Genomic DNA, 14,067 nt, shown 5'->3' with positions numbered 1-14,067 from the left:
ACACACACACACACACACATACACTCTCTTTTTTACTTTCTCTATCTTATTTCTCTCTTTCTTTCTCTTTCTCTCTCTTACACACACACACACACACACACACACAGTTGTTTAAGAAAATATATTTGGAGTCTTTTAAAATAAAAATGAAGATGAACACACATTAAATGTGCGGCATTGTTTTTATGGTAGATTGATTGACTGATGGATGGATAATGGACTGATGGATGGATTGATGGATGAACTGACTGATTGATAGGTTGATTGATGATTGACTAAAAGAGAGATGGATGGAGTAATGGATTATTTTCAATATTTTTTTTTTCATACTTTCATCAAAAGCGAAGATGATGACGCGTAAGGAGTGCCTTCATGTGGAAACATTTCTTCTTTTCTTCGGTCCAGGAATTTTTTAGATTTTTCAAAAAATCCAAAATTAATTCTTATTTTAAGTCAAACATTTCTGTTTGCGTTTATGTACAAAAACGCGTGCGCGTGTTCCTACTCGGTGGATGATTATTTCAAAGTTCATTCTGCAAATTATGCGAACTTGCTTTCAGAAAAATTATTACCGACCGAGACAATTATTTATCCTCGGAAAATTTTCAGAAGAAAAAAGTTAATTCTTTCGAGTGAATATTTTCGAGCGATATTTAATTTTTCATGTTCTTGTGTTCTACGAAAAATAATTTGCAAAATATAAACTGCCTGCAGCAAAATAAGAATAGATTGTAATTGCTGTAGTTGCGTATGAGCTGGATGCTATTGATGTGTATTGAGAATATCTGAGTGCAAAAAATTTCAAACAATTCTATTGAAAATGAATCCTATTTCATTTAACTCTCCCTTCTTCTCTGTCTTTCTCTTTTTTTCTCTTCTTCTTTTTTTCTCCATTCACTAATTATATCTCCAAATCTTCTTTTCATTTGTTCGAGTGCACACAGGTTTGTGTTTATGCATTTATATAGTTTTGGTTCAACTTTTTCTTACAAAGATTTTCGTGCAAATATCAGGGGGCTTCTCACAACACATGAGCGTTATGTAGTGGTTGTGAATGCGTTTGAAGTTGCGAAATGTTATAAGGTGGCAAGCCTAGCTTATCATTGGCCTCTGCAATGTACGTTCAATATATCATGTATAATATTAAATTTGTTGTCAGGCAAAACACGCATTGTACATTGAAAAGATGTTATAATATTACGGATAAAATTTTAACTGGGTTTGTAAGTATGTTGTAGAGATTAAGACAGGTATCAAGCGTTTGTGGTAATAAAATTGACGATAAAAGACGTGTCCAGCGCCACAAAAATGTACAGAGCATCGTAGGAAGGATGAAGAGAGAGAAAGAAACGAAGAGCAAACTTAATTTTGCACTCATCAACTGCACTCATCAGGCAGACACATCATTTAAATGCCTGACGAAGGCACGAATACAGGCGCGCAAACTTAATCGTGAGTGAATTGTTTTTGTTGCTGCCCTGGCTCAACACTGGCTCATCGATCCAGACGAGATCTAAGCCAGTTTGCAACCGCTACCGGTTACTCCAGAGATACGCTATACTGAATGATGTAGGATTACTGGGGCAGGAGAATAAATGAGGCCTATTGTATTGCCTAATGAGCTTGGCAGAGGAGAAAAATGCTGTTGATGTCATCGTCAATTCGTGATTTGAAGCTATTGAGGAGGATGCTGTGGCCAGAACCGAGCTGGGCTAGCGTCCGCCTGGTTGCTCTGGGTAGTGTTGATCCTGTTTCGTCTATTGGTGGAGTGTCTCTGGGGCATCAACCTTCCCGTGGTGGAGCCGATTGGGACGGAGTTCATACAACCTACTACCCATCATCCCAACAAACTGTTGCAACAAACCCTCCTTGCCAAGCGACCGCATCGGGTTTTCGCCAATAAGGAGTATTTGCCTTTTTTAATAAATTAGTAATTTATTTATTTGCATGCTATAAATTCATTTGTATACAATTAATACAATTAATAAATTGTATACACTCTTAGAACATGGCACCGCCTGTCAAAACACTTTCTACGACGAAAAGAAACATAAGCTAGCAAAACGGTAAAAAATTCGTTGAACGATAACTTGAGCGAAAAAACGTTATTTTTGCTTGGAAAATTCCTTAACCGGTCACCATAAATCAAATTCAGTTGAGGTTTGGGGTGATTGTAATTGATGCTGATAGATTTCATGCTGAAGTAATTGATCAGGGTTTGCTGGCTGGTAGATAGCAGGTAGGTTGCACATCTTCGTCGTCGCTATCATCGTCGTCATTCATTAAAACGATAAATACTTTTGTTCCATACAACAAGAAAACACGCACACAACGTTGGAGAGACAACGTTCATTAATGTACGTCAACACGAACAAAGTCAAAACTCTGGAGCGACTAGAAGTGCACACACACAAAACATTTCCATTAGCACGCACATACATAGGTGCGTGCTTGTGAATGGGTATGCAAATGTACGCGCTGAATAGGCGTTTCAAGTTCAATGTCATTTGTTTGGCGCCGTTTTAATCACACGGTATGTGACGCGAAGACTGGCTTGCATAATGAGAACGAATTCGTACGTGCCCACAACTGGACGCCATTTCTGATGACTTCTGACGAAGTTGCGGCATCCAACGTATCAGAATTATTGTGCACGATATTTCTACTTACTTTAAATCTCTTCCGGACTTTTGCGAAAAATGTAAATAGATGCAAAATAATACAACAAAATGCGAAATTTAGACGACAATTTATTATATGAAAAAAAAATATTAGAAAAAAAAACAAATAAAAAAGTTATCCCCCTTTGTTGTTGCCACTTTTGTTTCCTTTATTGATGTTATTGTTGTCAAATTTGGTTGCACAGTCGTTGTTTTTGTCCGTATATTGGCTTTTCAATTCTTCTTGAAGTTTGTCCAGAATATTTTTATTTAATAATCCGTATTTTATTAACTGGTCTGAAATTTTTTGGCCGGGTTTAGCGCTTAAATTTTTTAAAGCAGATGCTAATTTTTTGTCAAACTCCGATTTTTCAGCTTTCGCATTTTGAAATCTAGATGATAGCGACTGCGGAAGTTGGTTTATGGTGCTATCTTGCTCTTGTTCCGACAGGAGAGTTGATATTGGAAAGTTAGTCTTGCTTGACGATCTGTTATGTCAAACAATTTTATCTATTCTTACATAACACCACATCATTCGAGAAATGTTTTTTTGATTAACTACGGTTCAAATAGTTTAAAAGTCTAAAACAAATTTTCAACCTTCTGTTAATTTTACTGGCGATTTCAAACTCATCTTCATTGTCAGCCACGCTGCTTTCAGTGCCTTCGAGCAACCTGACTATGTTGACGATGCCCGCTTGGATGACCTGGTCCAGTTCCTTCTGCATGTCACGCACCTGCTCCACATCTGGAAACATGTTCGGAAACCGGTAGCTGTCGTCGAAATATGTCAACGTTAGCCTCTAATGTTAACAACAAAAATGAGAAATAAGAACATAATTGAAACGTCGAATGAGTTTTGTTGGATTTTTATTACATTTGCTAAGTGCATATACGTTAGTCAGCAAAATTGAATTAATCATAAAAGTAAATGCAACAGGAATTACTCTGCACGGGTGCTTAGTTAAGAAAAGAAATTGCCCTTAAATTGATTGTAATGCCCATAAAATTAAAACTTTGAAAAATATTAAGGTTCACTAACATTTTATAAAGCAACTGCAAAGATTTGAAATAAGCAACAATAAAAAATATAAAACAAGGGACAAAGCACCTGAGCCACAAATATAGGTCAAGAACATCGAAGACTCCTTCGAGATGAACCAGGTCCATAATTGTCTGAGGGGGTCTGAAGGGCCAACCGACCTGCCTGCAGAGCCACTCCATCGTCAGACCCATGCCCTTACTGAACTGCCGAGCAAACTGCATCGAAAAAAATTATCCAATAAGGAAATGTTCACGGAAAAATTATTTATAACAAATAATGAACTAACTTGACATCATTCATATTTATTTTTGGAAAATATCAGACTCAAACATAATAATAAAACACATAACAAAAAATATAAATTAGAACAAAATCATAAGACACATGAGAAAGAATATGAATTAAAACAAACAAATAAAACACATAAGAAAAAATATGAATAAAAAAAATTATCAACAAAAATAATTAGATGAAGACAGACAGACGGACGGACGGACCTTGAGGAAGACAGAGCAGACGAACGGTTGTTTCTTTGGTATGGGAGCACAACAGAAGACGTAACGAGTCCTCAGGTCGAGTGGGACGTGTTCAATCATGTCAGCCAGGAATTTGAAGTCATCGACGTTGCACATGAAGTACTTGTCGTTGTCCACTTGGCACAGCTTCACGAATATGTCCTGAGGATCGTGTTGTTTGACGCTGAAATGATGTTCTTGCTAATATTCTATTAGCGTAATTTTTAGCAGTAGCTAAAGTTGAGATCAAAGACGTGGTGAGATTTGAAACGATGATGAGATGATGGTTGGGTGGCGTGCTACTGTAATGGTTACGCAATGTGCACGATGAGTTGGTCTACACGTGTTCACAACGTTATGTGTGCATTGTTGACATCTAGTTGATGACGAATAAACGACCAATCATGATTATAATGGAAATGATGACGTTAATAAAGAAGATGACGACGGCATGTGTGGCAAGGACGATGATGATAACATGCATGTGAAGGTAAAGGTAACTAACTATTAGGTTTGATAAGGTAGCTTTGGGCAGATGGAAGGCAAACAATTCGATCTGTTCAGCTGTCGGATGAAGACCTGCTTGCTGTTTATTGTAAGTACATTGTATTTAATACAAAACTTTATAAGCTCATGCTGACAACACTACTAATCAATCGTATGCATGTTTGTATGCATGATCAGTTTCATGTACGTTTTTATTAATGATGCACCAAATAGTGAATTAGGCTAAAGGGCCGATATTGAGTCCGTCACAAAATTACAATTTTTTTTCAAGAATTGAAATATTGCTATTGATTAATTATGCTTCATAATACCTGTATGGGTTCAACAGCTGAATTGAGAAGCCTCTTAAGTATTGGGAGGTCCTGCGATTTGAACGTCGTCACCTCTCCTTCTGAGAACTCAGTGGAGAATCTTTCAACAATGATTGGAAAGAGTGAGTGAGTGAGTGAGTGAGTGAGTGAGTGAGTGAGTGAGTGAGTGAGTGAGTGAGTGAGTGAGAAGAAAGAGGAAGAACCTTCCAGCCCTTCCAGCAATTTGTAGTGCAGTCGTTGTGGGGATGATGTCTATTTCCTTCTCTCCATCGGAGTTCAATGACGGCTTCATCAGAGAATAGAAAACAACTCTTTTGATGTTTCTTAAAATTAATAAATTTTAACAACTTCGAAACAAAACAAAATTATTAAAAATTTAATAAGTGACCATTATTGCAAAACTCGAAATAAGCGTACACACGTTTTGATGCAAGCAACGGAAACATTTGAAGGGAACTTTCCAGTTTAATAAAACACAGAATACAAATAAATTGATATTGTCTGCTAGGGCTGATAAATTGGAGGTGAGTAGTGAACGTAAGAGTGAGAAATAACATAACAAATGCAAATAATCAAGTTGCTCACAAAATGGCAACAAACATAAATAAAAAAGACAAAAAAAAATGTCGAAAATTTAAAAAGACTGGATGGAGTATGACGTTCCGATATAAAAGGGAGAACTAACAGGTTGAGTCCCATGCCTATGGCGTCGGTGGCAACCATCACCTTGCACCTGTTGTTTGGGTCATTGAACTTTTCCGCTTGAGCTATTTTCGTGCCTGAGTTCGACATGAGGAAATGGAATTTGTGGAATGTTTTTAAATGGGGCAAAAATAAAAAAATTCAAAACCTGGCAGTCGACAACAGGCAATCATCACTATGCAAATTCGCTTGCAACACCAACCACACATCAACAAGATAACAACAACATCAAATGCAACGACGAAAGCAACAAAAGCAGCAGCAACAACAATAAGACACAGCAACCCCAGCAAGAAACTCACCAGGGGGAAGAGTGCCATATATGACCGCCACTTCGACACCCCTCTTCTCCAACTGCTTGCTGACGTTGTAGATGTCATTCTTGCCAAAACAAACAATGCAGTCGCCGGGTTTCACTCTGTCAAAGTTATCTGTTTGCCAGTTTGCAATCAATGTTCACATTCTTAGAACAGAGCAGAAAAAGAATAAAAATCCTTGAAGACTGAAAACTTTTACAAAAAGTATGACAAACTCAAAACAACGAAATAAAAAATTAACTTAGAAATCAGTGACAGATTCAACTATGAAATTAAAGAACAATGACAACTGTTCTAACCAACACCCCTAGAAGCAATCTTGAGGTTAGTGAGCCTCTTGTACCGGCGCACCTCGAAGACGTCCCCCGTGACCACGGACAACTCCTTGATGAGGTTGATGCCCGACTCCTCACCACACACGTGCACCTCATCGGCACAGGTACCTAATTATACCGGTTGTTTGGTGGCAGATGATTGCCGAGGGGGTTTTGTTGGGGTTGGTATTTAGAAATGTAGTAATCAAATTTTGATGTTGTTAAAGAAATAATTGCAGCATTAAGATTAAATGCAACTGTCACTTGTTTTTCTATCACCCATTACTGTTATTATTTTGAGATTTGGACAAAATAATTTCAAAGCAGCTCAAAGAAAATTATAAAGAGCAGAAACAAGAAGGGGAAAAGTAACTGACCGAGGAAAGCTCTTGTCCAGGCCCATCCCCTCTGCAGGTCCCTCACCATCTGAATCTCGTCAATCACCGCAACCTCATCTGTTCAACGGCATTTTCATTTATAAATTATTTCGTGCCAGATAAACCTCTTGAACTTCTACAATCCTTTCATAAAACATTAAAACATAATATCTCTTACAAAAACAGGTATTTATACCATTTTTTAATTTCAGAAGGCACATGTACATATATAAAACCTCACTCCAAATTACATATATAAGTTTAACGTTTTAAGAGAAGCTATAAGGCTCAATTACAATCTGACCACAAATCTTTAAAAATCAAATTTAAAAAGGATCTGGCGTTGAAAAAAAGGAGCATCTTAATTGAAACTAACACTTGACAGCAATGTTGGTCATCTCGACGGTACATGCCACGTGACTTGATGGCTCCCCACCCTCTGACATGTACCTCCTCTCTTCACCAGTAACAAGATCACACTGGTGGCCCTATGTAGTGTGCGTGTGCGTGCGTGTGTGTGTGCGTGTGTGTGTGTGCGTGTGGTGCAAGACAGTGTTGACCATGTACAATAAATTAAACGTTTGTTATGCAGGTGTGTATTAGATACACTCATGATGATAAATAATAGAACAATATTTGAGTTAAACGCAAAAATAAGATAATTTTAAAAATTCAAATAATTAGGTTCAAAACAATCTCAAACACAAACACGCACACACACACACAAACAAACAACATTAGCATCAGATATCAAAAGCAACAACATATGACATATATGTGAAAACAAACATCCATTATACAGACCAGACAAAAACTTACAGCAATACAACAACAACAACAACACAACAACAACAACACAACAACAAATGTTCACACAAACAACATCCCAACAACAGAACATCACAAACGGCGGCATTGGTTTTTTTGAAGATTTCGGTTGCAAGCATCCTCAGGGGTCCACAGTACACGCCTGAACTGGCTGACATGAATCTTTTCGGTGGTAAAAAAATTTTTTAATTTGTTTAATATAATTTTATACTTTAACATAATAATTAATCATTTGCTTGTGTGAGTACATATTTTAGCACTACACGAATGTACAAACACGCTTATGCAATCTGTGAAATTTTGTAAAAAAAATAGATAGCAATCTTAAACGTCCACAAAATGATAACATACCCAAATGAAAAGACACACTTGAATACACTCTTAAGAGTGAAACATATATTCAGACACCAACAAGCCCAAAAAAAATATTAAAAAACCTTTCAAGTGCATGATAAGTTTTTCCACTGTTTGTTGGACCGGCGTGATAAATTATTTTCCTCTGTTTCGATCGTGCCTCTGGGTACCTACCAACCAATCATTCACTCAGATTTCAATCATTCACTTAGATTTCAATCATATATTTAGATTTCAATCACAATGTATCAATATATATATATATATTATTTTAACATATTCAGATTTGTGTCTATATAACTTGTATTTTGGTTTGGTTTAGATAATTCGAAATTCTGGTTTGCAACGCAACTAACTGAATGACTATTCCCCATAAAATCCTGCTTGCAATAACCAATCAGCCATAGCCAACAACAACCAACCAACCATTAGCCATCAACATCCTCACAAACAACAACCAACCAATCAGTCATCAGCATCTACACAAACCACAACCAACCATACAGAATCCATATCCACTCAACAACAACAACAACAACAACAACCAGCCAACCATCAACATTCACACAAACAACAACCAACCAACAACATCCAACCGACCAATCAGAATCAACATCCACACAAAGAGCAACATCCAACCAACCAATTGGCAGGCTGCCTGAGGTCACTGATTTTCTTGAGGTCTTCCATGCAATCAAGATGTGGATACATTGTCTTTCCATGCCTCAGAAAATATGGGAAGATATCATCAACATGACCTAGTTGCATTTTTCAAGTATTTTGTGAAATTAAAAATAAAATGTTTAATAAAATACAAATCAAAAAATTTATTAGATTCTTTAGTTAAATAGAATTGTAAAAAAATAATTTTATATCCCTTAGCAAATCAAAATTGAGTTGATGAACAAAGCAGGTATAAAACAGAAGAACGATAACGTATAATAAGTAATTTTAAAGTTATCTTGGCAAAACAAATTGCGTGAAATTGTTAACGATAGCAACCATTTATAACATCATAAAATGAAAGCAATTTTTCATGATTAATAATAACAACAATAATAATAATAATAATACTGTACCTACCTGATTTCCTTACAATGTCACTGATGACAATATGCAGATCAGTGGGCAGTCGCTCGGATTCCATGCAGAATCTTCGAAATCCCACGTAGGCCTTGTGGAAGAGATTGCCTAGTGAAGTTAATTTATAAATTTTTCAAGTTTATCCAACATTAAACAAAAAACCATCAGCTATACTTTATATCGCTATTATTAAAATTATGAAAGTCATTTAAAATTATTCAATTAAAAATCAATTTTATCAAATTAATTGTCCAAATATGACGATAAAAAAATAATGACCATCCAGTCCACATTCATCTGCTAATTCCCTCACGGCAGGCCTAGCATAGAATTCATTTAGAACTTTTAACATAGAGTCTGTTGTAAATGTTTTAAAATAATTAAATGAAAAAATAAAAGATTTTATAAGTTTGTTGTAAATTAATTCTATACTTTGAAAATCTAACCAAGTCAAAAACCAACACCAAATTCAATTAGCCACCCACATAGAATTATACATCTTACAACCATAGTACTAACTAACTGATGAATGTTATGTACATTGTAATATGTACTGTAATCATAATGTTATATGTAAAATACTGTACATAGTGCATACATTGTCTTTGTGTTACTACAAATTAGATTATCATTTGCAACACCTTTTTAAACCAACTTATTTATTAATTATTTATATCGTAATTGTAATAAATAAACAGATGACCAGCATCCAGAACAAAAGAAGAAACCTTTTGAAATTTTGCCAGACAATTCTTCCCCAATATTTATGCCATCAATGTCGTTGTATGGTTTGATGACAACCGGTTGAATTAATGAATCTAGTGATTTGACATCTTTGTTGTGTGTATTCGGCGCGCCTTTTTTTGTTCTGCTGTCATCAGAGGAGGAACTAAACAGAAGACAAGTCACAGAACATGAGCAGGGTGAAAATTTAAATTTAAACGAATTACTAGAAACCTTTAAAAAATTTAAATTTTTAAAAACATTAATGCTTTGACTATGAAGACATGACTTTTTCAAAATTATTAAGTTACACGAAGCTACTGAATTGCGAATCGTTAACGCTTTGTTTATATTCAAAAGATTGAATGACATTTTTAAAACTTAAGAAAAAATTTGTTTACAACGCTTGTTAAGCTAGCCCCGGAATAATTTTTAACAAAACTGTATTGCTCCAGCGCATAGGAATCCAGCCATATACTTTTTATTTCTCAAGCTCCAGCTCTTCATCTTTCATAACTTTTAATCCGGTTAATCATAGTTTTTTTAGAACTGTTATCATTTTTTACAATTATTTATTTTATTTAATATAGTTAAAATTATTTGTCTACCTTGGTTAGCTGAACACCGGGGAAACGACCTGTTAGAATAAAAACTTAAAATACATTTTTATTTTATAAAATATTCTATAGAATATTCTAAGTACATGAATACTTTGATCAGAAACTGATTGCTGGCTTGATTGAATGAATTTTAACTTCACTTTTAGTATTTATGTATTGAATTCACTTTCATAACAATAGCAAAGTTAAGTTTGTCAAGTTTGTTTTTAAGAAGCAATAGAACATATATATAGAATATATGTATTCTATATATATGCAATAGAATAAGAAGAGGTTAGTTTGTTTTGTAGGATTTGATTTTTTTTAGTTCGTTCTAATTTTTTTTAATGTCGAAAGTGGTCTGTAAATGTTACCAACTACTTAACTATAATTTTTAATTTAATTAACTATTTCAATTTCAACTAAATAAAACTAAAATTAGTAAAAAAAAAGTAAATTACCTTGTGGGTGTATGTAAGTAATGGTTGTTTAAAATTAAAATTGCACATGCAGTGTAGTAAGTTAGTTGTAGTGCACTTTTCCTATTAGACTAGTACTAGTCTTTTACAAAATGATATTTATATTTAATAACTTTTACAATATATCTTATTACTTTTACAATATAATTTGTATTTTACATTTTATAATTAGAAAAATTAGCTAACCAACGTTAAGCTAACTAAGGACTAAGCTAACATCAATTCTGCAATTGATTATTTTTTTTTCAATTGAAAATTTTATTTTAATAGTTTAATATTGCTTTGAATAAAACATAATAAAATATCTTCAAAAAAAAAAATAAAAAATTATCAATATGGAATCTTTCTACTCATTTTTGTGAAAATATCTCTTCACTGTTGTTATTATTATTATTATTATTATTATTATTATTATTATTATTATTATTATTATTATTATTATTATTATTATTGTTGTTGTTGTTATTATTATATTTGATAAACACAAAGTGTTTTAGTTAATTTAAAGCTAATGTTAGTATTTGTTAAATTACATTATTATTACAACAAAGTTTGTTGAATTCTTGGAGCACTATGTCAGCACATCATTAACACTTAACATGGAATATTTATTCTGCTTTATTAAAATTTGATTTTCCATTTATTGACAGTGTTTCAAGATAACAACTTCAACTGCTGCAAAATCTTCAAAAACTTCAACCAAAACAGCCCACCAAAAATGACATCAACTCCTGTGACAGCAGTTGTGGTTGGAGCTGGTTCCAGGGGGTTTGCTTACTCCAAATATGCTTTAGATAATCCTGACAAATTTAAAGTAATTTCTTTTGTGATGTTTTGTAAAGGCAGACCATGCTTTGTAAATGAAAAATACATACATACATCATGATGGTGCAATCACATTTTCACACTTGATTTGATTTCTTGAAGATTGTTGGTGTAGCTGAGCCAAGAAAATTTCAAAGAGAAAAATTGGCATCAGATCATAACCTTTGTAAAGAGAAAGTGTTTTCAAGTAGTTTATTTTTTATGTAATCATTGCAAAACTTTTTTATCATTTTCAAATTTTGATGAACTTTCTGATTTATTTAATTATTAATTTGTTTTATAGTTTTAAAAATGAGCTTAAAAATGAACGTTTAAAATGTTCAGCATGGGAGGAGGTTGTGAATGTGCCAAAGTTTGCTGACTGTATTCTTGTTACAACAATGGATCAAATGCATAAGGTCTGCTTCCTTATTCTAAAACAATACACTTTCATAAACAAAAAAAAATATATTTTTATAGTCATGTTTATTTTTAAGAAAATTTAAGATAATTAATTTTCAAGTTCATAGGGCACCAATGACAGTGTATCTAATTATATATTTAAAAGTTGTCCCTTCCATGTGCCTTTTATCATCATTTTTGCATCAGTAAAAACTAACACATGCACACACTCACGCATTAATTGAAAAAGAATCTTTTTTCCATCAATGGTGATTAGAAATTATCCAATTACATCAGATGTGTGTGGTCAAGTTGATGCTGATTGATTTTGAATAGAGATAGGGATGATTTGTTTTCAGTCCTTTTTTTGTTGTTTCAGGACCCAGCAGTGGCGTTTGCAAAGAAAGGTTATCATATCTACCTGGAGAAGCCCATGGCGGTTGGTTGGTTTGTTTATTTATTTGTTAAACATTAAAAATAATTTTTAAATTCTCTCATCTCAATTGTTTTAATTAGTAGCAACTGTTATAAATAGATGGATATGATGATTACTTATCTATGATCTATGATCAACTTTCACTGACTCCTTTACTTTTAACTACTAAATAAAACTATTTAATTACTTTTATTTTGAAATTTTTTTCAACAATCCACATCAAGACAACCTATGCAGATTGTGCCTGCATTGTTGAGACGTGCAAACGGAACAACGTCATGTTGGCGGTCGGTCACGTGCTCAGGTACGATAGCCACGCCCAGACCATCAGAGACATAATAAGGTCAGGCGAAATAGGTCAAGTTGTGAATATTCAACACTTGGAACCGGTGAGTAATTTCGTGTTGGTTTTATTGTTATTCAGTTTGACAGCTAAGTGTCTTATTATTTGTTTCTGTTAAATTAGTTGATCCAGTTGAACTTGATGAGTGTTGTAAAAATTGTATTATATTTTTCACAAAGATTGGATTTTGGCATTTTGCCCATTCATTCGTTCGAGGAAACTGGGGAAACAGTGAGAAAAGTACATTCTTGTTGCTGGCAAAGTGTTGTCATGATCTTGATCTCATTCAGATGTGGTTGGGTGAGAAAGATGAATGCCTCTCTATCTCTTCATTTGGCTCTCTGGTGCATTTCACTAAAAAAAACCAAGTAATCCTCTCTTTCTAATGCATGCTTAGTTACATAACGTCTGCCTCTTTAATCACTTAATATATCGCCTGTTAAGTTTGTGATGTGAAAATTAATCTACACGCCAGCCTGATGGAGCGTCGGATCGATGTTTGGATTGCAAAGTTGAGAGTCAGTGTGCATATTCTGCGAAGAAACTTTACTTGGGTCTTCTCGAGAAGGTGGGGTGGGTCTTACTTACTTGCGTGTGGGTGGATGGATGGGTGGATGCAGTTGAATGTGAGGGCAATCAAGAAATGGGATATTTAGAATGAATGTTTTTGAACAGGGACACACAGGTTGGCCAGTTAGTGTAGTGGCGGATGTGCCTGATGTTGAAAATGTACTTGAGAGTTTGAGGGTTGGTCCGTATGGCAGGTGTGTTTATGCATGCGACAATGATGTCTGCGACAATGAGGTGAGTTTCAACTGAACTTTTTTTTACAGTTGTTGGTTATTCATGGACATATTTTGCTGATTTCGATCAAGAAACTGCTTTTAAATTATGTTCAAAAAATTTTGATAAATCTAGCGGAACATAATTAACGAACAAAAACCATCAGGTTGTTATAATGAATTACAAAAGTGGAGCGACAGTTTCACTGACGACGGTTGCATTCACTGAGGAGGTCTGTTCCCGCCACACCACCATCTGTGGCACCAAGGTACCAGCACCCCATCACTTAACTACTCTTCAGTTCTTTTGCTACTTATTTCATAACTTTATTTTTCACATATTTTTCCCTTTATTTAATTTCGTGTTGTTCACTATCATTTTTTATTTTTATCTACTATTTCTTTATTTTGAACAGGGGGAAATAACGTGTGTCTTCTACCAGCCTGATATAAAAGTCTTCAATTTTCTTACAAAAACTAAAAGTA

General features: G+C 34.3%; 2 protein-coding genes across 2 annotated transcripts in view; one reads left to right on the top strand and one right to left on the bottom strand.

Moving 5' to 3' along the window:
- Positions 1-2,730: 2,730 nt before the first annotated feature.
- HELRODRAFT_97508 (hypothetical protein) lies at positions 2,731-10,088 on the bottom strand. Its single transcript, XM_009014184.1, has 18 exons — positions 9,742-10,088; positions 9,293-9,370; positions 9,014-9,121; positions 8,574-8,688; positions 8,014-8,100; positions 7,657-7,738; positions 7,125-7,236; positions 6,749-6,826; positions 6,357-6,500; positions 6,043-6,171; positions 5,724-5,817; positions 5,242-5,361; positions 5,039-5,138; positions 4,726-4,806; positions 4,203-4,382; positions 3,772-3,920; positions 3,261-3,434; positions 2,731-3,148 (listed from the first exon to the last, which is right to left on the bottom strand). Exons 2-18 carry the CDS (start codon positions 9,363-9,365, stop codon positions 2,797-2,799), a joined length of 2,178 nt encoding a protein of 725 aa, XP_009012432.1. The 5' UTR covers positions 9,366-9,370; positions 9,742-10,088; the 3' UTR covers positions 2,731-2,796.
- Positions 10,089-11,532: 1,444 nt separating this feature from the next.
- The window catches only part of HELRODRAFT_156445 (hypothetical protein), a gene marked incomplete at both ends in the record, with an annotated part of 3,242 nt that continues 707 nt past the window's right edge, over positions 11,533-14,067 (top strand). Inside the window, 10 exons of the mRNA XM_009014183.1 lie at positions 11,533-11,628; positions 11,742-11,826; positions 11,964-12,037; positions 12,400-12,459; positions 12,681-12,845; positions 12,979-13,167; positions 13,275-13,367; positions 13,475-13,603; positions 13,749-13,850; positions 13,998-14,064. Of these exons, the coding sequence (XP_009012431.1) occupies positions 11,533-11,628; positions 11,742-11,826; positions 11,964-12,037; positions 12,400-12,459; positions 12,681-12,845; positions 12,979-13,167; positions 13,275-13,367; positions 13,475-13,603; positions 13,749-13,850; positions 13,998-14,064 (1,060 nt within the window). The remainder of the gene's footprint in view (positions 11,629-11,741; positions 11,827-11,963; positions 12,038-12,399; positions 12,460-12,680; positions 12,846-12,978; positions 13,168-13,274; positions 13,368-13,474; positions 13,604-13,748; positions 13,851-13,997; positions 14,065-14,067) is intronic.

The sequence above is a fragment of the Helobdella robusta genome, assembly GCF_000326865.2.
Source record: "Helobdella robusta unplaced genomic scaffold HELROscaffold_13, whole genome shotgun sequence".
NCBI lineage: Eukaryota > Metazoa > Annelida > Clitellata > Rhynchobdellida > Glossiphoniidae > Helobdella > Helobdella robusta.
The sequence above is the reverse complement of the archived record's forward strand: the minus strand, read 5'-3'. Positions and strand labels throughout refer to the sequence as shown.